Source organism: Peromyscus eremicus, chromosome 23 (genome assembly GCF_949786415.1).
Source record: "Peromyscus eremicus chromosome 23, PerEre_H2_v1, whole genome shotgun sequence".
Lineage (NCBI taxonomy): Eukaryota > Metazoa > Chordata > Mammalia > Rodentia > Cricetidae > Peromyscus > Peromyscus eremicus.
The window spans coordinates 581,652-605,266 of NC_081438.1; the positions used below are offsets into that span (position 1 = coordinate 581,652).

At 45.3% G+C, this 23,615-nt stretch overlaps 1 protein-coding gene across 16 annotated transcripts in view; it reads right to left on the reverse strand.

Moving 5' to 3' along the window:
* Positions 1-6,436: 6,436 nt before the first annotated feature.
* Positions 6,437-23,615, reverse strand: part of Ep400 (E1A binding protein p400) — a 110,751-nt gene continuing 93,572 nt past the window's right edge. For 15 of the 16 annotated variants that reach the window (XM_059249177.1, XM_059249178.1, XM_059249192.1 and 12 more), the window contains 12 exons: positions 20,106-20,184; positions 19,734-19,994; positions 18,064-18,109; positions 17,879-17,988; positions 16,698-16,905; positions 16,378-16,583; positions 14,596-14,817; positions 12,278-12,473; positions 11,656-11,780; positions 10,982-11,128; positions 8,045-8,122; positions 6,437-7,656 (listed from right to left, as the gene is read on the reverse strand). In XM_059249177.1, coding sequence (XP_059105160.1) covers positions 7,384-7,656; positions 8,045-8,122; positions 10,982-11,128; positions 11,656-11,780; positions 12,278-12,473; positions 14,596-14,817; positions 16,378-16,583; positions 16,698-16,905; positions 17,879-17,988; positions 18,064-18,109; positions 19,734-19,994; positions 20,106-20,184 — 1,951 coding nt within the window. In that variant the 3' untranslated portion in view covers positions 6,437-7,383. The remainder of the gene's footprint in view (positions 7,657-8,044; positions 8,123-10,981; positions 11,129-11,655; positions 11,781-12,277; positions 12,474-14,595; positions 14,818-16,377; positions 16,584-16,697; positions 16,906-17,878; positions 17,989-18,063; positions 18,110-19,733; positions 19,995-20,105; positions 20,185-23,615) is intronic. The other variant, XM_059249180.1, reaches the window with a different exon arrangement.

Sequence of the window (23,615 nt, forward strand, 5' to 3'; positions counted from 1 at the left end):
TGTTAACTGCTGAACTGAGCCATCTCCCCAGCCCCCAATGTTTAAGTTTTTGTGAGTTCTTAGTCTAGAGACTAATCATCTACCAAATGCAGCTGATAAAGACCTTTTCCCATTCTGTAGGCTGTCTCTTCCCTTGAATGGTATTGTCCCTTTGTTGTGCAGAAACTTTAGTTTCATGAGATCTCATTTATCGATTGTTGGTCTCCCCACCCCCCACCCTAAACACAGGGTTTGTGTGTAGCCTTGGCTGTCCTGAAACTCACCTGTAGACCAGGCTGGCCTTGAACTCAGAGATCTGCTTGCCTTTGCCTCCTGAGTGCTGGGATTAAAGGCCTGCCTCTACCACTGCCTGGCTTCAGTTGTTGGTCTTATTGTCTGCACTACTGGGGTCCCCTGTTCACAAAGTCCTTTCCTGTGCTTGTAAATATATCCCCAATTTCTCTTATCAGATTCAAGGTATATCAGGCCTTATGTTGAGGTCCTTTGATCCATTTAGAGTTGAAGTTTGTGCAAGGTGAGAGATAAGATTCTAGTTTCACTCGACATGCAGCTATCCAGTTTGACCAGCACCATTTATTAAAGATGATGTCTTTCCTCCAGTGTGTATTTTGGACCTCTTTATCAAAACTTAGATGGCAGTAGGTGCATGAACTTATATCTGGGTCCTCAATTCTATTGCATTGGTTAATGTCTTTTTTTATGCCAGTACCATGCTTCATTAGCTCTGTAGTATATCTTTAAAATTGGGGATGGTGAGATACCTCCAGCAGTTCTTTTATTGTTCAGGGTTGTTTGGCTATCCTCACGTTTTTTATGTTTCCATATGAAGTTTGAAATTACCAATTTCTGTAAAGAACTGTATTTGAATTTTGATGGTGACTGCATTGAATTTGTAGACTTTTGGTAGGATGGCCAAATTTATTCTATATACATATTTATGTGCATTGGTGTTTTGCCTGCATGTATGCATGAGGGTGTCAGATCCCTTGGAACTGCAGCTACATACAGTTGAGCTGCCATGTAGGTCCTGGAATTGAAATGGGTCCTCTAGAAGAGCAGCCAGTGCTCTTAACCCTTGAGCCATCTCTTCAGCACCACAATGTGTATAATTTTGTTTGTTGGTGTATCTCACTGTCCTGGAACTAACTCTATAGACCAGGGTCGCCTTGATTGAACTCAGAGATTCACCTGCCTCTGCCTCCCTTAAAGGCGTGCTCCACCACTTCTGGCTAATATTCACAATATTAATCCTACTAATCCATGAGCATGTGAGGTTTCCCCTTCTTTTGCTATCATCTTCGTTTCTTTCTTTAGTGTCTTAAAAGTTTTCACTTCCTCAGATTTATTCCAAGTTTTTGTTTTTTTAAAACTATTTGAATGCCTCCCAAACAGATCAGGCCAATCAACTGTCTCACCCACTCAGAGGGCCTGATCCAGTTGGTGACCCCTCAGCCATTGGTTCATATTTCATGTGTTTCGGTTCGTTTGGCTATTTGTCTCTGTGCTTTATCCAACCTTGGTCTCAACAATTCTCGCTCATATAAACCCTCCTCATTCTCGCTAATTGGACTCCCAGAGATCCACCGGGGGCCTAGTCATGGATCGCTGCATCCAGATCCCTCAGTAGTTGGATGAGGTTTCTAGCACGACAATTAGGGTGTTTGGCCATCCCATCACCAGAGTAGGTCAGTTCGGACTGTCTCTCGACCATTGCCAGCAGTCTGTTGTGGGGGTATCTTTGTGATCTGTTTGGGAGGCATCCAGGCAGTGGCACCGGGTCCTGTGCTCATTGCATGAGTCGGCTGTTTGAAACCTGGGGCCTATGCAGGGTCCCTTGGCTCGGCCTGGGAGGAGGGGACTGGACCTACCTGGACTGAGTCGACCAGGTTGATCTCAGTCTGCGGGGAAGGCTTTGCCCTGGAGGAGATTGGAATGGGGGGCGGACTGGGGGGAAGGTGAGGAGGAAGAACAAGGGAATCTGTGGCTGATATGTAGAACTGAATTGTATTGCAAAATAAAAATTTAAAAAAAAAAAACTATTTGAATAGGATTGTTTCCCTGATTTCTTTTTCAGTGTGGCTGTCATTTGTATTTAGGAAGGTTACTGACTTGTGTGCTGGTTTTGTATCCTGCTGCTTGGCTTAATGTGTTTATCAGCTGTAGGGAGTTTACTGATACAGCCTTTATGTATAAAATCGTACAATCTATAGCTAGGGATTCTTTGACTTAATTTCCTATTTGTTTCCTTTCTCTCCTTTACTTGTCATATGCTCTAGCTAACGACTTCAGGTACAATATTGTTCATGAGAAGGAAAGTGGACATTCTTTTTTTTTTTGGTTTTTCGAGACAGGGTTTCTCTGTGTAGCTTTGCGCCTTTCCTGGAACTCACTTGGTAGCCCAGGCTGGCCTCGAACTCACAGAGATCCGCCTGGCTCTGCCTCCCGAGTGCTGGGATTAAAGGCGTGCGCCGGTAAAAGTGGACATTATTTCTGATTTTAGTGGAAAAGCTTTGAGTTTCCCTCATTTAGCATGCTGGCTATATAGTTATATATTGCCTTTATTATGTTGAAATATGTACCCCCTCCCAGACTTCTATCATGAAGAGATGTTGATATTTTGCCAAAGGCCCTTTCTGAATCCGGTAAGATAATCATGTGGTTTCTGTCCTTGAGTCTGATTATGTGTGATTATTTGTTAGGGCCCTGGGGAAGTCCCACAAAGACCACCATCAACTTATGCAATCAGCAAGAACATTTATTATTCTAGCGTGCTGGGGCCTGCCATCCCACACAAAGGAAAGATGGCGATGACCCTGAGAGGGATGTGTGGTTTCCTTCTATTCTTTTGCTGTTTTGTTTTTCAAAGGCCTTTAGGTGAAAGGTTAAGTCATTAACATAAGCGCTCTCCGTTTTTGGAAGCAGGCTCCTAGTGATACCACCTTCCCTCTTAGGACTGCCCTCCTTGTGCCCTGTAGATTCTGGTATACTGTGTTTCCATTCTCTTTGTTTTGTTTGAGACAGAGTTTCTCTGTGTAGCCCAGACTGTCCTGGAACTAGCTATGTGGACCTGGCTGGCCTTGAACTCAGAGATCTGTCTGCCTCTGCTTCCTGAGTGCTGAGTCTTTTCATTTTCATTAATTCTAGGAATTTAATTGCCCTCTTGATTTTTTTCCCTTGACCTCGTTTTTTATCCAGTGGTGTGTTTAGCTTCCGTGAGTTTTTGTGTTTTTTTTTGTTTTTGTGGTTTTTTCTTTTTTTTCATTTAATAATTTAATTAAATTTTACATATCAGCCACAGATTCCCCTGTCCTCTCTCCTCCCACCCTCCTCCCAGCCCACCCCCCATTCCCATCTCCTCCAGGGCAAGGACTCCCCTGGGGATTCAGCTCAGCCTGGTAGATTCAGTCGAGGCAGGTCCAGTCCCCTCCTCCCTTCACCCAGGCTGAGCAAAGTGTCCCTGCATAGGTCCCAGGTTCCATACAGCCAGCTCATGCACTAAGGACAGGTCCTAGTTCCACCGCCTGGGGGCCACCTAAATAGTTCAAGTTAATCAACTGTCTCACTTATCCAGAGGGCCTGATCCAGTTGGGGGCTCTTCAGCTATTGGTTCACAGTTCATGTGTTTCCACTAGTTTGGCTATTTGTCCCTGTGCTTTTTCCAATCATGGTCTCAACAATTCTCCCTCATACAATCCCTCCTTTCTCGCCGATTGGACTCCCGGAGCTCCACCTGGGGCCTGGCCGTGGATCTCTGCATCTGCTTCCGTCAGTCATTGGATGAGAGTTCTATCACGACAGTTAGGGTGTTTGGCCATCCAATCACCAGAGTAGGTCAGTTCGGGCTTTCTCTCGACCATTGCCAGTAGTCTATTGTGGAGGTATCTTTGTGGATTTCTGGGGACCTCTCTAGCACTTTGCTTCTTCCATTCCCATGGGTTCTTCATTTATCATGGTCTCTTTTTCCTTGTTCTTCCTCTGTTCTTGATCCAGCTGGGATCTCCCGCTCCCCTAAGCTCTTGCCCTTCATTACCCCCCCTCATATCCAGTTTGCTCATGTAGATCTCATCCATTTTTCTGTCGCTGGGTGATCCCTGTGTCTTTCTTAGGGTCCTCTTTTCTAGGTAGCCTCCCTGGAGTTGTGAGTAGCAGTCTAGTTATCCTTTGTTTTACATCTAGTATCCACCTGTGAGTGAGTACGTACCATGTTTGTCTTTCTGAATCAGGGTTACCTCACTCTGTAGCCAGATGGAATGCAGGGTTGAGACTTGCTTTGTATACTCATATATGACTTTGGAGAAAGTTCTATAGGCTGCTGAAAAGAAAATGTATTCTTTATAGTGTTTGGGTAGACTGTTAGATGCATTTGTTTTATATGTTTGTTTTTGTGATGGGACCTAGGCATCAGGAATATGGTCATTGGTAGTGTTTTTGATGTGGTTATCTGGTTTGAGTGGGTGTTTGGATCTTTGCTTGCTGTTAAGTTACTTCAACTTGTCACGTGTGGACCAAGTGAATAGCATTTGGTTGTCAGTTCTTAGGGTAAGTGAGAGATATAAGTGCAACCTCTGAGCCTAGGAATGAACTTTCAGGCTTAGAAGATTGTTAATGCCAATTTTCAGAAGTTTGCAGGGGCCTTACTGGGTCCTTGGGTAGCAGGGGCTCGAGTCACTGTGAAAGTGGACAGTGCTCTGAAGGTGGGTTGCAGGATGCCACACCATCCTCAAGTGAAGGTGAGTGGAGTAGTGGCCAGATACTGTGTGATCCCCATGGTGTCTTGGTGTGTAGGGTGGTAGACTGGCTCTGGGGGTGTCTGCCTAGAGTTCCATGTCAGACTCCATACAATGCTTAATAGTGTAGTGGGTAGGATGACTTGATAGGCAAGCCAAATGGGTCTGGGGTCAGAGGCTATACAGCCTTAGGGTTGTGCAGTGGGTGTGGTGACTGAAAACCAAGCAGGTGAGTGGAAGTGTTTTTTTTCCATTCCTCCTCTGTGAAAGCCCCTGGCTAGCTTGGTCCCCTTTGCCTCTCTGATGGGGAGTAAGGGTGTGCACCACCACACCTTGCTTGAGGGCCAGCCATGTTTATGAGCAGTGTCAGAAAAGATCACATCTGCTGTCTTGTCACTACACAAGATCAGCACCCAATTGTCACCTGTTGGGCCTGAGTCATTAAGGCTTGTCTGGGTCTGTGCAGGAGCAGGCATCTGGTGAAGGTGGTGGACACACCAGAAGAGGTGGAGGGCCACCTGGGGATCTGCCTGAATGAGGCTGGATGTGAGCTGAACCCAAGGCCTTTCAGAAAGATGAGATGTGAGATTCTAAGTAGAAATCAAACATTGTTTTTCTGGTGTCATAATGGAAGGTGCCTTGGAGAGGATTTTATATGGCTGTACACTGGGGGAAAGGCAAGGTCACCTGGTCACTTACAAGGCTGAAAGGAGGCAGCAACAGCCACTACTGGGACTACTCATAAGCAGCTCCTGCTCATAAGGCCTACTCCCTGGTGCCTGAAGAGGGGCCTCAACTTGAAGCCCTGAAGCAGACACATGGTGGGAAGCCGTGCAGGAACCCAAGTATGGCTTTACAGAGTGGCATCAAGGCCAAGGAGTTAAAAAGGAAGAAAGCTTTTTTTTCCTTCTGCAGCTCTGGAGCAATACACATACAGAGCGCCTCTGGTGCAACATTGCTTCTTTTGTTTTCTCACCTTGCAAATGAAAAAACAGAACAAGAAGGGTGTAGAAAGGTCACTTTTATTAGCCTTTGCTTGGTAGGACAGCAGTGTCCTTTTAAAATCCTATTCAAGTACAAATGCTGTGTTTACAAAGTATTTACAATTTCAGTCCTGTTTCTTATATTACAAAAAAAAAAAAAAAAAAAAGCCAAAAAAAGCCAACAAAACAAACAGCTATCTGGTTGAAAAATGAATGAAAGTAACCACCAAAAATGAAGACCTCTCCCACCTCTAACTCCACCCAACCACTGGGCTTGGGCACACTGAAGGACGTTGCCACAACAGGAGGAAGGATGGAGAAAAGGTGAGTGCGACACTGACAAAGGACCCCATTGAGCTCAGTTCTGCCTGAGGACTATAGGGAACAGGAAGTGCTGCTGTGAGCCAGGATCCTCCAAAGGCTCTTCCCCCAACACAGCACACACCAAGCTAAAACACAGTGGGTTTTTGCTTGTAGACCACGTACAGGACAGGTTTATGGATCAGGAAACACGAAACCTCTTCTGGTTTTTCAACACCTAATTGCTACTTTCACCCCAAGTTTCACATTAAGAACTCAAAAGTGAGTTCTGGCTGGGCTTTAGGATGTACTGTCACATTCCTGCCCACACAGCACACAAAAAGTGGGATGAACATGACAGGGAAGAATACTCAAACAATACAACAACTCCTGTCTTCAAGGCTGCAGTGCTGACAGCAGAGACTTCACAGACTTAACTTCCAGGCCATAAAACAGGCTTCAGCCCTGATGTGGAACATGACCTTCCACTCTGGCAGGTAAGAAGGCACACAAGTCACCTTACAGTGGGTAAGAAGAGTGAACATAGGACTGAATGCCATCCTAACCCTTTCTCCTTCAACTGCAGGCCTGTCACTACACTAGCCATGACAGGCACAACCAGGCATCTGTCGAGACATCTAAAATCCATGAAGAGCTGCTGAGGGGTGGTACAACAGATGCCTTCCTAAGAATACTAAGCTCTCCAGACTAGACCAGGACAACAATAAGGGAACAGTAACCTTGGTACCAGCTACATCAGGCTGCCCCACCTGCCATATACATGTGTACAGCACCTGAGACTCACACTAGCTTGTCACAAGAATACTGCAAAGGATCCCAATAGTGTGTCTAAACACAAACTTGGCTATACAGAGATGGTATCGGTTCCAGAGCCTCATTCAAAGGAAAGCCAGTGCCTACTAGGACAAAATGGGTGCTCATAATGCAAGCCAGGACCTCACTGGCACACTGAGAAGGGTAAGAGGACCAGAGTGCAGACTCTGGAAAGAGAAGGGGGGTCTCTGATGGTCTACTGTCATCTCTCCTGAAAGAAGACTATGATGCATCTCCCTGAACAGTGGTACCAAAGACCATGAGCTAGAGCCTGCTGTAGGACATGCTGCCCCTACCATGTACTAAGTAGTGTGCACTACAAAAGAAACACTAAAGGGCTTTTTAAAAGACTGGTGTGGACACTACCCAAACAGTGAAACCATCAAAGAGTGCAAGTGTCGCTTTTTCAGCTAGTCACATACACACAGGAGAAAGTCAAACAACTTTGGCCAACCTAGGCAGCAGATCCCAGAGTCCAAAAACTGTATAGCATTCTGTTAAGACAGCCTTGCCCTACATAGTACCAACCAGTTTGCTTCCTATTGGCATGGAGGCTTGGTGGGTGTCTTCAGCCTCACAGCAGGGACTCGCATCTGCAACTTGGGCTGCTGGCTTGGGCTGTCAGAGCTGGCTGGAAGCTGTGCTGGGCTTGGACCACCAGGGGTCTGCAGTGAGGCAGAGGCTGTAGTCACCACCTGCTGCTGGATGAGCTTCTGCTGCACCACCTGGGCTGTTGCAGTCACTGTTGGGATCATCTGCACCTGTTGCCCTGCTGCTGTTGCCTGCGTGAGTGTCACTGTCTGTGGAGAAGCCTGAGCGAAGATGAGAGAGCACAGGTCACCAGAGAACAGCAAGTTCACAGGCAGCTTAGAGTGAAAACCACCTCACCACTTTAACCAAATACTACTGCACCATAAGGAAAGACAAGCCAGAGGGCTCTGGTTCAGAAAGGGGTGTTTTCACTTGCCAGCCTGTCTCCACCTGGATCCCATGCTGCCTCCCCAGATGCTGTGGCCCTGTCTTGTGGAACATAACAAAGGTGCCTGCTGAGAACAGGTTGGGGCACAAGTCTGGTCCTTCCCTGGAGATTTCCCCCTAGTCAGTAAGTCATTTTCCCCAAAAGTAATTCTCTAATCACTAGTATTTTGCTCTGAAACAAATTGTGCCCCCCACCATCCCCTAAGTCTCTGTGCACTCTACCTGCTGAGAAGCAGATGCAACCTGCTGGATGCTGGCCACAGGTGTTTGCTGCTGCACAACTTGAGGAAGTTTTGCAACCTTTGACAAAACAAGGCAAGCATGGGATTCAAAATACAAAATACATGCACAAACATCTTTCTCTGTTCTTAAGCAAACAAATAATGGCAGGTAACGTGGAGAAACAATCTCAAGTATGCCTACCGGGATTCTAGGAGGGTGAAGAGCAACTGACTCACTTTCAGAAGCAATCCATTAATGACTCAAGAGGATTCACATTTTAACTTTCTTGGGAGTGAACTCTGTTCTTAGTGGCACTGGATAGAGGTTCTGGACAAGCAAGCTCAGTGGACCAGTAGGTCTCACCAGGACAGAAACTAAGACTTCCCAGTGGTTTCATTCATCATAATTGAGAGCTCATGATCTATAAAGCAAAACTTTCTACCCCTTGTTACTTCCTGCAGATATTTTGTTGCAGAAATCTCTTGCTATCATCAGCTGATGCTGTAGCTCACTAATATGTGGCAAGGCTGTCTTAGCATTTGTATAGCATGCATGAAACCCTGGGTTGAATACTCAGAATCACAGAAGCTACAAAACTTCCATACAGACTGTGGTGTATGGTAGTCCACACCCACAACCCCCAGTACTCTGGAAGCTGAGGTCAGCCTGGGCTACACAGCATGTTCAAGGCTAGCCTGAGCAATAGTGAAACCCTCAAAATAGGTGACTATCTTATAGTCAAATTTCGGTAACCTCAAGCATGCACAAAGGAGACCCTAAAGCCTGTGTAAGCAAGGATCATGAGTCTGGAATTCAAGAGTGTGGAAACACTCATATGAATTAATACTTTAAAAAATTTTAACAGCTAAAGCCAGAAGATAGAAATGTAAACACAGGAAAAGTTGATAAAAACCTACCTCTACCCAAGGAGCTATTTGCTGGGAAAGAGAAAATGTGGGTTCTTCAATGCAGTGTCACCGTGTATACTAAACACACTCCAGGGCAGACCCCATGCCCAGGGATAGTTTCTAGTATGCTTTTTTTGTCTTTTTTTTTTTTAAAGATAGAACATATGCATGAAGTTGGCTTTCTGTCTAGGGATCTGGGAGGAGTTGTGATAGGGGAAAGAATATGATCAAAATATATTGCATGAAGAAATTTTCTTAAAAGTATTATACATTGAAAATACAAAAATGATATAAACATAGCTTTTATAACATAAGTACTACAGAGGGTTTGTTTTAGATAAGAGAACAAGATTGTGTACAATATTACCATTATCTACAGAAACATATTTGTATTTTCTTTGGTTTTTGGAAACAAGAGTCTCTCTGTGTGGCCCTGGCTGTCCTGGAACAAACTGTGTAAACCAGAGATCCACTTGCCTCCAGAGTGCTGGGATTAAAAGTGTGCACTACTATGCCTAGCCTATATTTAAAATATTGTGGAATAGCATTTAAAATCAATGTTTACCTAAAGAATATAAAGTCTGAATATATTAGTACTTCACAAAAGAAAAAAGAAAATACAGACTATTTGCAAAACACCAGGATTGGAGAGATGGTTCAACAACTGAGAACTTATCTAGAGGACCTAGCTCTGATTCCCAGCACCTACGTGGAAGCTCACAGCTGCTTATAATCTTTGCTACTTGGGAGGCTAAGGCAGGAAGCTCACAAGTTCATGGTCTGCCTGGGTTACACAAGTTCAAAACTGTCTAGCAGCTTAGCAAAACTGTTTCTAAATTAAAATTCATTTAAAGGACTGGAGATGTGGCTCAGCAGTAGTGCATACTACATAAAGTTCTGGGTTTAATCCTCACTACCACACTAAATACATCTAACATGATTTATAAGGCCCTTCAGACATACATAACAGAAGATGTATTATCCTGGTAAACTAGAAGCTATGATCATAAACTTAACTCTTTTACTACTGAATCCATGCAGTTCTAACAGTAGTTGGATCGTGGCTATAAACAAACTGACTCCAAAATCACCAACTTTAAAGTACAGAGAGCCAAAACCAGTCAGGTAGTCCTAAAGGACAGAGTAGAACATGCCTGCCCGAGACCCGAGTGGTAGAGGCATAGACACTAAACAGGATGAAGTGGAGGTAAGATAGACATTTTAATAAGCAGCCTTGAAAATAAATAACAGGCATTCACATATGTAGATTTCATCAAGGCCCCTCTTTGGATTAAACACATAAGTGAGAAAGCAAAAATCCTAAGGCCACAACCTCTGGAATGGATTTCTTTTTGTTTTATGTATGTGTGCATGTCTGTGCATATTGTATGCTGGTACCACAGAGGCAAGAAAGAAGGTGCTGGGTTCCCTGAAGCTGGAGTTACAGGCAATCATGAGTCAGCCAATGTGGTTACTAGGAGCTGACCTTGGGTCCTCTGCAAGAGCTTAACTGTTAAGCCATCTCTCTAGCTTCCAGGCTAGATTTCTTAAGCAAGACGTTAGCCAGAAAGAGACTAGCTATTCCAGTAGCTCATCTAAAGATACCATTAAGTGGAAAGAGAAGCCACTCACAAATGTTACCACAGCAACTTATATCCAGACTGTGAAAACTAACCTGGCAGACTACTTAACAGGTATGTCAGAGGAGACATGAAAGTTAATAAAGCAGGAAAGGATGGAATCTCATCAGTTACCCAAAACACAAGCTAATAAAGTAACCACACACACACACACACAAGAAGTTGGTATACAGCAGCATGAGTCTGAGACCTCATTTGTGAGACTCCCCTGTGTTCTGGAAAGCTCCATGCCTACTACACAGAAAGGGCCCTACAGAAAAGGTTAGGGAGTGGTAGTCACACTGGCTGGGTGCTGGTACTCTTCCTCAGCCTGCAGGACTCAAGGAACTCTCCTTATGTCTCCACAGGCCCTGCCATCTGCACTGAGTTGCACACAGTAGCATACTTACCTGGATTTGTGTCTGCACCTGCTGAGTCCCAGCCAGTTTCTGGGCCTGGGAGATGGGTGTGGTCAGAAATTGGGTTTTAAGGGCTGGCTGGGCAGCATAGGCGACCTTCTGCTGTGGGCCCTGAGCAGTGATCTGTTGAGTGGTTAGCTGAAGAAAAGACAGCAGAGGATCAGAGCCAAGCGAGGACCAGGTTCCCTACTCAAACCCTCAGTAGGTGCCAAGAGCCTTCACCATTTGACCCCTTCACAGCACCTTCTAGACAACATAGTCAAGACCATCCCAAGTACTGGCACTGCCCTACTTTTCTGCCATCGGGGTGATGCCACCAGTAAGTACACTAAGTACAGAAGGCAGTGTCCCCAGCCCTGAACCCACAGTCCCAGTGGACTCCATGTGCTGAGCCTGTTCCTGCTTTCCTAATCATTTCTGGTCCCTTCCAGTCTGATAAATCCATACCTGGCATCCAGCTTGAGGCCACGCACCCTACCATCATCACTTACATAAGCATTCATCTCAAAAAGAGAAGAAAACAAGGGACACCGACCACACTGGCACCTCCACCCTGAAGCCAACACTCTTGGGATCCTTGCATCCTAACACAGCCCATTTACTCTGGACCTTCCTCCCCATCAAAGAGCCGCACTGAAGTGAAACCTCACACAAGGAACCCATACCTTCTGCTGGACGGCAGCCTGGCCCTGGGCAACTTGTGGCTGGATAGCTTTCTGCTGCTGCACTGCCTGCTGCTTGAGCTTCAGCAGTTGTTGGACATGGACGGGTTGGGCCACAACAGTCTGCCCTATAACAACACCAAGTCAGTTAGGTCCAGGCAAGGGCTCCCTGCTTATCCAGGTTCTGTTCAGAAAAGAATAAATCCTAGAATTGTCCTAAGGCTTTGCAGGCCCTAAATATACAATCAATCAATATCTGTCTGTCTGTCTGTCTGTCTCTCGCTCTGAGGCAGAGTTTCTTCTCTGTGTAACCCTGGCTATCTGTGAACTCAAGAGATTTGCTTAACTCTGCCTCCCAAGTGCTGGGATTAAAGGTGTGCACTGCCACCACTACCAGCATACATCCTGTTTCTATTTCGTAAATGACAAACATATAGAAAATGTCAGAATGTTAATGGTTAAACTGAGCCCAAAACTTGGGACTTGGAAAACTAAGAGAACCTACACTAAGCCCTAGGACAGCATGTGTGAAGCAGGTGATAGGACAGAGTGAGGCAGTGATCTCCACCAGAACACAGGGCCACCTGGGAATTGCATGCAGCAACAAGAAGCTGCAGGAAGGTACCTGCTGTTTTTTGTGGCTGTCCAATTGCCACGCTGATCCCTGCAACGTTCATAGGCAGGGTCGTGACCCCCGGCGAGGAGACCACAGCTGCTGGGACAGATACCACTGGAGGCTTTGCCAAGGCCACCTGAGCAGGCTGGGGCGTCTGAGTTTGCATCTGCCCTTGTGCCTGCAGCTGAGAAGTAGGGACCCGGGTCTAAACAGTGAAAATAACAGGAGAATCCAGAGAAATTCAGACATTGTCTGTCCTTTTCTTTCTTATTTTTTAAAAAACTTTTTTTTTTTTTTTGACCAGAAGCCAAGAGAATGACACAGATCACGTGGAAAGAGGGCAGTGACACTAGAGGACAATCGAGAATCACGAGGCCAGCCCAGACTTGTGCTTGTCACTGACAGACACATGGGGACAGAATGTACAAGACTTCTGGTCTCGTCTGCCCTGCTGCCATGTTCTGATGTTCATAAGATTCCAAGCACTCCTCTCTGTTCCTTGTTCTGTGCCACTTACTTTCCATCCTCTGGCTTCCACCACCCTTCCCTCCCAGAGCACTGCCATGACCACCCATCTGGAAACACCCGAGGCCACCTGATCCTACAGTTTTCCCACACTGCTACCAAGCATTTTTCTCCCTAGATTACATTTTACAAAAGGCAAATGGAAATGAGTCAACTTTTGTATGTATAAGATTATCCAAACACATAAACAAAAAGAAACCTAAGAAAGGAAAAGCTATTCACAGCCCTAAAGTGCCCACAGACAGGGGACTGAAACTGACATTCAGCCTGCGAAGCAGGTTTTCCATCTGTGCAAAAACACAGCAGTAGAACGAGCTCCTCTTCCCTTTACATAGTCACTTTCAGAGTTGCTTGATGAAAGGTTAACCTTCACTGTCAATCTGACTGGCTTTAGAACTGCCCAGGAGACAACCCTCTGGGAAAGTCTGTAAGGAGGTTGCAGAGCAGAGGGGAGGACCCACCCTGAATGTGGACTGGGAGCTCAGACTCAACAACAGGTAAAAGGAGCAGCGAAGCCTGGAGAGCACCACCATTTGTCTCTCTGATTCCTGAGTGCAGAGGCAATGCCACCTGTCTCCTTTTCCACACTGCCACAACTTCCCCGCCATGATAAACAAAAGTAATCCAGTTGCTAACCCACCCTTCAGGTCCATTTAGTGAACATTTAGTCATTTGATCTCCTCATTATCACTGACAAAAGCTTTGTAACTGCCCCACTATTTCTGTAGGAGACAAGAGCACTATTGTAATAACTAGCATGTAAGGTTTGTGGCCTAAATACTAAAATCTACTCTGCAACTGCTCATTAAGCTCCTACCTACGACTAACCACTCTCCTGACTCAGTTTTGTAAACACAGGCACAACAGGCTTGTTTTTTAAATAAGTCCTCCTCAGACTCCCTCTATGGTAGAGGGGGCCTCTCACGAAGACCTACACACAGAGCAGAGCCCAAATACCTGGGACTCCAGTCCTAGCTCAAGCTATAGTTGCCAAGTAAAGGATCTAATTAGCCCATGTGCCACAGTTCCTTTACTTGTTAAAGGTAGTTCATAATACAAAACACCAGGAGACTGGTACAGAGCTCCTAGGGCAGCACTGGTTGGGCAAGCCCTCCAAGGGGCACCCATCACTGGATGCTGTGACACATAAGATCCACAGCACATTGACCACAGTGTGTACATCTCCTCAGACACACTATCTTGCTGTTCCTTCCTTCAAATCCTCAACGGTTCTCCCTGCTGCCAAGTGGTCACTAGTGGGCTGGTCATGGAACCTGGGGTGCCTGCAACATACTGCACTGTGTTCTGTACTCTAGCCATACTGGCACTGCCCCTACCCTTCCACTGCAAAGAACAGGACAGCCAGTGTGTTGTGCCTACCCCTCACTACTCACCTTCTGCTATCCCCAACAATTTTGTCCCTAATAGGCCTAGTGACACTTCCATGGTTCTGAGTAGTGTTAGCACAACTTGCCACAAGTCTAATATTTCACCCTCTGTAAGGATCAAATCTTCTGCTTCACATCTAAGTCTGCCACAAGACCTAACGGCTCCTGAGCAAGCAACAGAAGCCTGACTGAAATGCAGTGATGGTGTCTGTTGAGACGGCTCAGCAGGTAGGTGCTTGTGGTGCAAGCCTAGCAACCTGAGTTTACCCTCTGTGACCCATGTAAAGATGGAAGAAGAAAACCAACTCTACAAAGTTGCAACCCACCCAGGGCTTTTAAAAACAAAAACAAAAACACTCTGGGTAAATGCAAAGATGGTACTCTTGGACAATAAATAAATGAACTGGAACTTACAAGCCGGGCCACCTGGAGGTTGGCCACAGTGGTGCCTGTGAGTAAAGCCCCAGGCCGTGGAGCTGTGACTGTGGTGAGCTGAGGACTCTGCTGCTGCTGTGGGGGCTGTGGGGTCTGCACTTGCACTTGTGCTGGTTGCTGTGGGGGACCTTGCTGGGCCTGTGGTGGTGGGGGCTGAGGTGGCAGCTGCATCTTCTGTTTCTGCATCTTGATGATATGTTCCTGAAACCCAAATAAGGAATGTTCTCCACATGAACTAACCATAAGCCCCTCTCCATCTCTACTAAAAATTCATGTACGTTAGCTGATATGCAGAATATAAACCATCCCCACAACCAATTGGGCACTGAATGAAAATCAGCACTTCACCAAGGAAATGGGGGACAGAAACTCTCACAGATCATTAAGTTCACAGCAAGCTTTCCAGGTTCTTACCTCTCACAAATCAGTTTACATAGATTCATGACTGTATAACTAACTAAATTCCATCAATAGTAATAACTTGGCAGTAAACCTATGAAGATAACAGGTAATGAGCTGGGCATGGTGGCTCAAGTTTGCGATTCTAGCACAACGAAGGTAAAGAGGAAAGGGCCAGGTGTTCAAGGCCAACATCAGCTACATGATACTACCTGACTCAAAAACAGACAAAGTTATCAGGACACTAGTTCAAAAAACATTTAAAATGGGGGGAGGGGGGCATCCCCTTCTCATAAGTATATGAGTTGTTCATAACTATCAGATCTCTCTGGATCTATCAGAAATGGCAATGGCTTTGAAACTGAATTAGGAGAATGTGGGTGAAGAAAGGAACAAGAGGATGCTCAGGACTCCTGGCAGCTGGAGTGGGTGAGAAATGCTGACTGGAGCAGTCTCAATGCTGGAGTCAGAGCTATCAGACAATTTTCCCCGATGGACTTTGAGTAGTGAGAACAATTACTCTGGTTTACTGGAAGGAAAAGGGCTGTCTAATTCAGCAGCCACAGCTTTGGGGGGCTTTGGAGCCCTGAAACATAACCGCTGAATGAGGAGCTGAATGTTCTAAGTTGTGGCATTTCAAATGAATGAAGACGTGTGTAGTAGCCACACACACAGCTGGGTAGTTTTCATCTGAGGTACCTCACTACCACGTCCCAAAAGGTTAAGGTGGCCAAAAACACTCTGGAGGTCCCAACAGAATACTAACAGACACTGTTCTTCCCAAGCATCACAGAGGTGGCCTTAGTTCATCTCATCTCTAGTGAGTCAAGCCTCTGACCAGCAGCTTACAAGGTTAGATCCAAGCAGTCAATCTGTCCACATTGGAACTGTTTCTCTGGTTCCTTTTGATGCTGCATATCTGTGATTCTGCATTTGTTGCAAGGACATAACATTTCCTTCTAAAGTAAACACATTAGCACAAAATTCAGCCAGATGACAGACTGGCAAAACTAGGAACATCAATTTTCAAATAAGCAACCAAGAGAAGCATCCTTTGACCTAGCTGCTCCTAAAGAGGAGCACTGAGGAGTGTCTTCACACTATCCTCCAAGAATGGTGCACTCAGGCTTTTCAGTCATCTGGAAAAAGAGCTGTGAGTCGAGCTTGGAGATGCACCTGCGGGCAGGAAGCTAAGGTTTCCTAATGCTTCTTAGAAGTGTGATTCATACTGGATGGAAAGTTGTGTTAAATACAAGAAAGCAGGCTCTCTACCTAAAGACTATGATAGATTTTTGTAAAATAGGTTCTGAACTGCAGACAGGCCAGGTATGCCTGTGATTTGATGATGAAGGATATGCTCACCGGTGCCAGCTTGCCCACAGCTTTGATCTGTGCAGGGGACTGGGCCTGGCCCTGGAGCTGTGGAACTTGCACCTGGGAGGTCTGCTGCTGTTGTTGCTGCTGCTGCTGCTGCTGTTGCTGCTGCTGCTGCTGTTGCTGCTGCTGCCTGAGAAGCTGGAAGTGGGCAGCAGGAGTGATGGTTTTTCCAGGTAGTTGAACTCCTGTGGCTGTAAAAGAGGTTGGCTTTTTAGACCATGGCATCCTCAGCTCTCCTGGACAATACCTGCAAGCTAGAAGCTCTAATAGCAGATACTGGCTCAGGGAAATACCAAGCCTCTCACCTTGGGACACCTGGGTCACTAAAGACCGGGTTGGGGTCTGCACTGGAGTCAGGTTGGTAGTGACCACAGCTGAGGCTGTCACGGAAGTAACTGCTCGAACACCCTGAGTTGTTGTCATGGACACCAGGTCAGTGGTGGCCGTGGCTGGGGAACCAACTGCTCGTTGCTGGGTGTGGACCACCTGAGCAGGAGCAGAACCTCCGGATGTCTAGAAAGTTAATATAAGAATGTTATCACAGTACTTGGCACAGCTGCCTAAACCGAGGCAGTGTGAATTCAGTTGGGCTCAGTGGTGCACGCCTTTAATCCTGGCACTTGGGAGGTGGGCATCAAAAAAAAAAAAAAAAAAAAAGAAAGAAAAGAAAAGAAAGAAAGAAGGAAAGTATGAATTGTGTGACAAGTTTAACTATTTAGTGTATGGCTCCTAAACTGTTGTAGCACCATCTGGTGAGGCCAGTCCATTCCCTCTTAGTTTCCCTTGGCATGTTCAACTCCATCCATTCGTGTGTCTACCTCTATAGGTTATCAGAGATATTCTCTAAACCTCAGCATTAGAGCTTTGAAGTATCACTTCTTATACAGGAGACAAGCTGCCTTTGGGTATCAGAATATGAATTCTAATGCAATGTGTTTTATTCTGACTGTGAACTACGAAAGGAAAGCAAGTGGCTGACACTAGGAAAACCTTCTGACCACATGTTCTGTGTTATGTCACAGAGGGCATTTCCTTTCCTCCTAGGGGACCATCTTCCCCAGCCGACCTCTACCTTCATGCTGTGGTGGCTCTCTTTCCTGCCCAGATGCCGTTACCCCAGGAAGTCAGGTTGCTTGCTCCCTTCCTATGGTATTGTGCTCCACACTACAGCACAGCACTCTACCAAGGCAACCACCTCACCTCTGCTTCCCACTGGTAGTACAAGTAAGGCACAGCTAAGGGACACCTGGGTCAAGGGGACTAGCTGCTGTTTCTTCATATACCACCTCTCTCCTCTCTGAAAGCTTGTCCAATGGGGAAATTCATCTTTCCTTACTAAAACAGACGACAGTTTCCTAACACCTGAGGATTCCCAAATTGATCAGTTACTTAGGTAGATTTTATGAAATTTAGGAATATTCAAAAAGCAAATAAACTTCCCAAAATACAAGTCATGGTAAGCTCTCTGAACATGGGAACAACTCACAGTCAAAGCTCCGGGAGCCACAGGTGATGCCAGACGCTTGTTAATGGACTGGAAGGTAGCAGCAGGGACACCCGCTATTGTGTTCACAATCACGTTTCCACTCACAGTGCCTAAAGAGGAGGATGTGGGTGAGGCCAGAGAAGAAAGACTGAGCTCCATTTCCAAGCCCTCTGCACCCTCCTCACCTGTTGGGATGCTTGTTCCAGTGACTGATGTCTTAATGGTTCCTGCCTATTGAAAACAGAAATTCAGGTTAACTTCAGGTCAGGCCTTCTGCTGCACAAACTGCAGAAGCAATTATCATCAGCTAATGCAAATTCCCGAGCATATTTCCCTAGGCTGCCTTTAGACTCCACTCTGTGCCTCAGCACCTGGGCTGTTTCCAGGTTGGCTTCCCCTTCCCATGCTGCCCCTCACCACATGCATTACCTCCAGACTGAGCGCCCCTACACACACACACACACACACACACACACACACACACACACACACACACACATACACACACACTATATGCAAGCCTCTGTGCCAGCTGCTTCCATCCTTCTCATGAATGCCTTCCTATCATTCAGGCCTTAACTTTCAAATGCCACCTCTTCAGGAAGAATCTTCCTGCCAACCAACCACTGTCCAGGTTCTCCCTGTGGTCATTACTCTATTCACACAGGAAGGCGAACTTCAATGGGCAGGAGATACTGCCCATCAGCCTTCCTGTGAAAGTTCCCACTTCCCACACCATACAATGTTTAGTAAATGTACCATCTCAGTGAAGAAAGAATGTTACCCAACCACATACAAAACCCACCACACTCGGGAGGCAGAGGCAGGAGGATCCCTGTGAATTCGGGGCCAGCCTAGTCTACAGAGCTAGTCCAGGACAGGCTCCAAAGCTACAGATAAACTCTATCTTGGAAAACAAAACAAAACAAAAACAAACAAATTCCCACCACAGCTCAACGCAATGATTCAGGGTCTGAGAAGATGTCTCAGGTGGTAAAGTGCTTGCTTTGAGTATGAAGACCTAAGTTTGACTCCTAGCACCCATGTGAAAACCCGGAAGTAGTGGAGTGCGCTCGTAATCCTTGTATTGGTGAAGTGCAGACAAGGACCCTGAGGTCCACTGGCCAGCCTACTTAGTCCTATCTGCAAGCCCCAGGTAAAGGATAAAGGATCATCTCAAAAAACAAACTCAATGGCCCCTGAGAAAACCACCCAAACCAGCATTCATGTGGAATGCACCACACAAATGCTTCCACGCCTGTCCGACAGCCTGAAGTGTCATCCATTTAAGCACAGAGCCTGTTCTCTGTAAGTGTGACTCTACCTGTGGTTTCAATGTCTGTGTGACAAACGTCACAGAAAATGAACTGAAGTATATATGTCAACAATTATGTCCTTCAGGCCCATAACTCTGAATATTCCTTTGGATATTTGTATGCTTATGGCTTGAGAAAGTGGGTGGGTATAAGTGGAGCATCTTCAGGGGGTGGCTGTGCATGCACACTGACACAGAAGGTACTGCTCTGTCTCCCTGCAGTGAGTGAAAGGAACAAGCAACAAGCTCATCTGTCTAGCCTTTGTTTTTAGTCACAGTCTTGTTTTACAGCTGAGGCTGGACTCATACTCAAGATCTTCCTGTTTCAATCTCCCTCAAGCTTGGATTAGAAGTACCTGCAACTATACCCATTTCTCCTTAGCCCTGATCCTTGTACCAAAGAGCTTCACCTTCCCAACCCAGTGAGACTAGTTCACGAGCCTTGGAGGATGGCACAGTCAGGTGAAAACACAGGCTCCCCCAGGATCACCCTGTGTTCTCAGAGGGAGGTCCATACGCTGTGGGTTTAAAGGCTCTCACCAGCACAGCAGCACTGCCCACAGTTGTCATCGTGGGTTGCCCCTTTGACTGTGCCTGCACAGGCTGTGGTTGGGCCTGGACCTGGGGCTGGGGCTGGACAGCAGGCTGTCCTGCTGGTGGCTGGCTGCTTGTTGCCTGTGGCTGAGGCAGTGGTGGTGGTGGCTGCTGTGGAGGTGGTGGTGGCTGCTGCTGTTGTTGCTGCTGCTGAGGGGGCGGCTGTGTCACAGGTGGCTGCTGGGCCTTCTGCTGATCAGCCAAAGCCTAGAAAGGGTCAGATGAGAAGAGAAGCTGCTAAAGGAGCTGGACCAGCCCAGGGCGACAGCATTCACAGCAGCATGTTTCTGAGAGGACCCAGGGTCCAGGGCACTATACCTTTTTTTCTTTTGCAATTCGCTCTGCACGGAGAGATGCAACTTGAATGGGAGGCAGCGGTTTGTCATAGTTGATTCCACTGAAAGGTAAAAAGCCCTTTTATCTACAGCTTTAGTTACATATATCAGCCATGGTCAAAAAAATTACTTGGAAAATTCTAGAAACAATTCATTATTTTTTTTTGTGTGTTTTTTTTTTTTTAAATAGATTTAATTTTTTAGCTATGTGTATGTGTTTGAGCTTATGCACGTGAATACAGGTGTCTATGAAGGCCAGAAGATTCCTGGGAGCTACAGTAACAAATAGGTGGTTGTGAATCGTCTGACATGGGTGCTAGAAACCAAACTCTTAACTGCTGAGCCCTATCTCCAGCCCCACAATTCGCTAGTTTTAAACTACATATTGTCTGAATATTTGATGAAAACATGTGTTGTCCCATTCATTCCAGACCAAGATAAACTGTGTTTTGGTCCAGGGTGTCCACTCATATATTAGTCACTCTGATGGGGGAATATCTTTCTGCATGCTGCAAATATGTGTTTCTCTGATTGGTTGACAAATAAAGCTGTTTGGCCTATGGCAAGGCAGCTTAGAGGCAGGCAGGAAATTCAAAGGGAGAGACAGGAAGAAGAGGTGGGTGTGTGTGTGTGTGTGTGTGTGTGTGTGTGTGTGTGTGTGTGTGTGAGAGAGAGAGAGAGAGAGAGAGAGAGAGAGAGAGAGAGAGAGAGAGAGAGAGCGAGTGAGCTGCCCAAGGAGCAACATGTAATGGGATGCAGGTAAAGTCATGGACCATGTGGCATACATAGATTAATAGTTATGGGCTAATTTAAGATATAGAGCTAGCTAGCTAAAAGCTTGAGCCATGGCCATGCAGTTATAATTTAATATAAGCCTCTGTGTGTTTACTTAGGGGATGCGAGTAAGAGAGATTTGTCCCGACCGCTAACAGGCTGAACACAAGAAATCTTCCAGCTACATCACTCTGTTATAGTCTCAGTTACCAGACTGACTATATTTCAGGCTTGTGTTAAAATACAAACAGCCAGGCGAGGTGGCACAGGCCTTTAATCTCAGCACTGGGAGGCAGAGGCAGGAATATCTCTTACGAGTTTGAGGCCAGCCTGGTCTACAAACTGAGCTCCAGGACAGTTAGGGCTACACAGAGAAACTCTGTCTCAAAGAACAAAACAAAACAAAAGAAACCATACTGCTCTGGATGACAGAACAGCTTTAGAAAATAAAACAAAAATTTAAGGAGAAATTATAAATCCAAATTGATCAAGATTAGAAAAGGGAAACTACCCCAAAAATTAGGGTTGGGGAAGGGTTTTGTTTTTGTCTTTCAGGAAAATGAAGTCATCCAGCTAAGGATTCTAAAGAACACTGGACAGATGAAACATGTGAAGAAAAAGGACAAATCATCCAGAAAACTTGTCCCAAGAAAAAGATTTTCTGCAGTAAACCACAACCACACCTAATAGCGACTTTTGAAGTCTTAGAAAAGATGCAATCCCACAATGACCGGTAACGCCACCAAGCTGACAATCACCACCCAAAGATTGGCTTTGGACTGCAAACTGCTCAGGACAATATCAAGATGGCTAGCTGAGATGATACAGCCTCATAGACTACTCTAGCCAGGACTTGAGACAAGCTCTATACTTTCCCATTATGTAGAGACTGGACAACAAATGATACAGCTATCTCTCTCAGGACCTGACAATTAACCCAAAATTTTTCTTTTCAGGATCCCCTAAAGATGCCTTTGCCCCTAGCAGGAAGTAATTTTAAGAACAGGACACTCGCATTCCTAAGAGGTGGGGTGGGTAGCTTTTGGTCTTTCAATGGGTTATGGATAATTGTCATTGTTTAGGCTGGTTACAAGTTGTTAACTGGTAATGGCCAGGAAAAAAGCTAAACAAAGGAAATTAGATTCAGGGTTCTTGTTTGAAAAAAAAAAAGAAAGAAAGAAAAAAAAAGAGGATATTGGTAAGAGGTAGATTATTGAATCTGGAAAAAAAAGATATAGGAAGTAATAGGATAAAAGGGTAGATTATTGAATCTACTCTGAAAAGGGAAAGATATGATAAGATAAAAAGCTAGATTATTGAATCTACTTTTAAAAAGCAACTACTGGTTTTAAATATTTTACATTGGATTGGATTTTTGTATACTGTATGCAAATTTTGTATATTGACACAAATTTGAGATTAATTTTGATAGAACATACTGTACATACACTTCTAATCTTGTTCAAGGTATTGTACCTATACAACTCACTTCTAGTCCTTAAAAGTTATTATTCCCAACTATTTAGGATATAAAGAAATGCAGGTTAGTTGTTAGTCACCTATTACAATGGAACTTGTCAGGTTAGGTGTGTTTTCAAGGTCAAACAGTTATATTTTAGATAGACAAGTTATCTTCAGACACTTCAGAGATCTACAGAATATGGCATTTAAGATGTCTTAATAACAGATTTTATTTTTATTTTATTTTTTTTTTATGACAATGAGACATGTCTACCCCTGGCAGCACCAATCTACTTCAGAGAAGATGATGAGCATCAAAGAAACTTCATATGGAGTTTACTTTCTTTGTGGCAAGTTGGCCACTGGGCAAGTAAATGCCTTTGCCTCGACTGCTGACAGTATGCTGTCCAAATGGACAAGCAGGGCAGGACACAAGACAAAGGACTGCTAAACCTTGCCAAGACAAGGTAGGACAGCCCTTCAGAAAATCCTGCTTCACAGATAAGTCTGTCAGATATGCTAGGCCTGTAGGCTGAAGATGGATGCCCCAACGTTGCAGAGGAACCCTGGGTGGACTGTCCAGGCAGCCAGCTATTTCTGTCATTTCTCACATTTTTTGGAAGTCGCTTGCTTGTACTTCCTGCTTACTTAGGTAATATTATTTCCTTCTTGGGTCTCTGAGGGAGCTGAAGACTAGATAGTTACAGTTTTCCTTGTTAACAAATTCAGAAAAGAAACTCACTAAAGAGGTGTAAAGTGTATAATTTTGAAAGACATCAAAAGATAGTATTCGGTTGGTAATACAAGTTAGGATAGAAAGTGAATTAGGGGGCTGGAGAGATGGCTCAGAGGTTAAGAGCACTGGCTGTTCTTCTAGAGGTCCTGAGTTATATTCAATGCTTATTATACTTATTGTATATAGTTTTTCTTGTTAATTATAACCTTTTATTATTTTAGACACAAAAGGGGAAATGTGGTGATATCTTGTATACTCTAATAAAATTTGCCTGAAGATCAGAGAACAGAACAAGCCACTAGATCAAACACAGAGGCCAGGCAGTGGTGGCACACACCTTTAATCCTAGCATTTGGGAGGAAGAGATCCATCTGGATCTCTGTGAGTTCAAAGCCACCCTGGACTATATGAGATTGACTCAGTCTAGGAGACAAAACAGAGCCAGGCAGTGGTGGCACACGCCTTTAATCCCAGTACTGGGAAGCACGTACGCCTTTAATCCCAGGAAGTGATGGCTGGGTG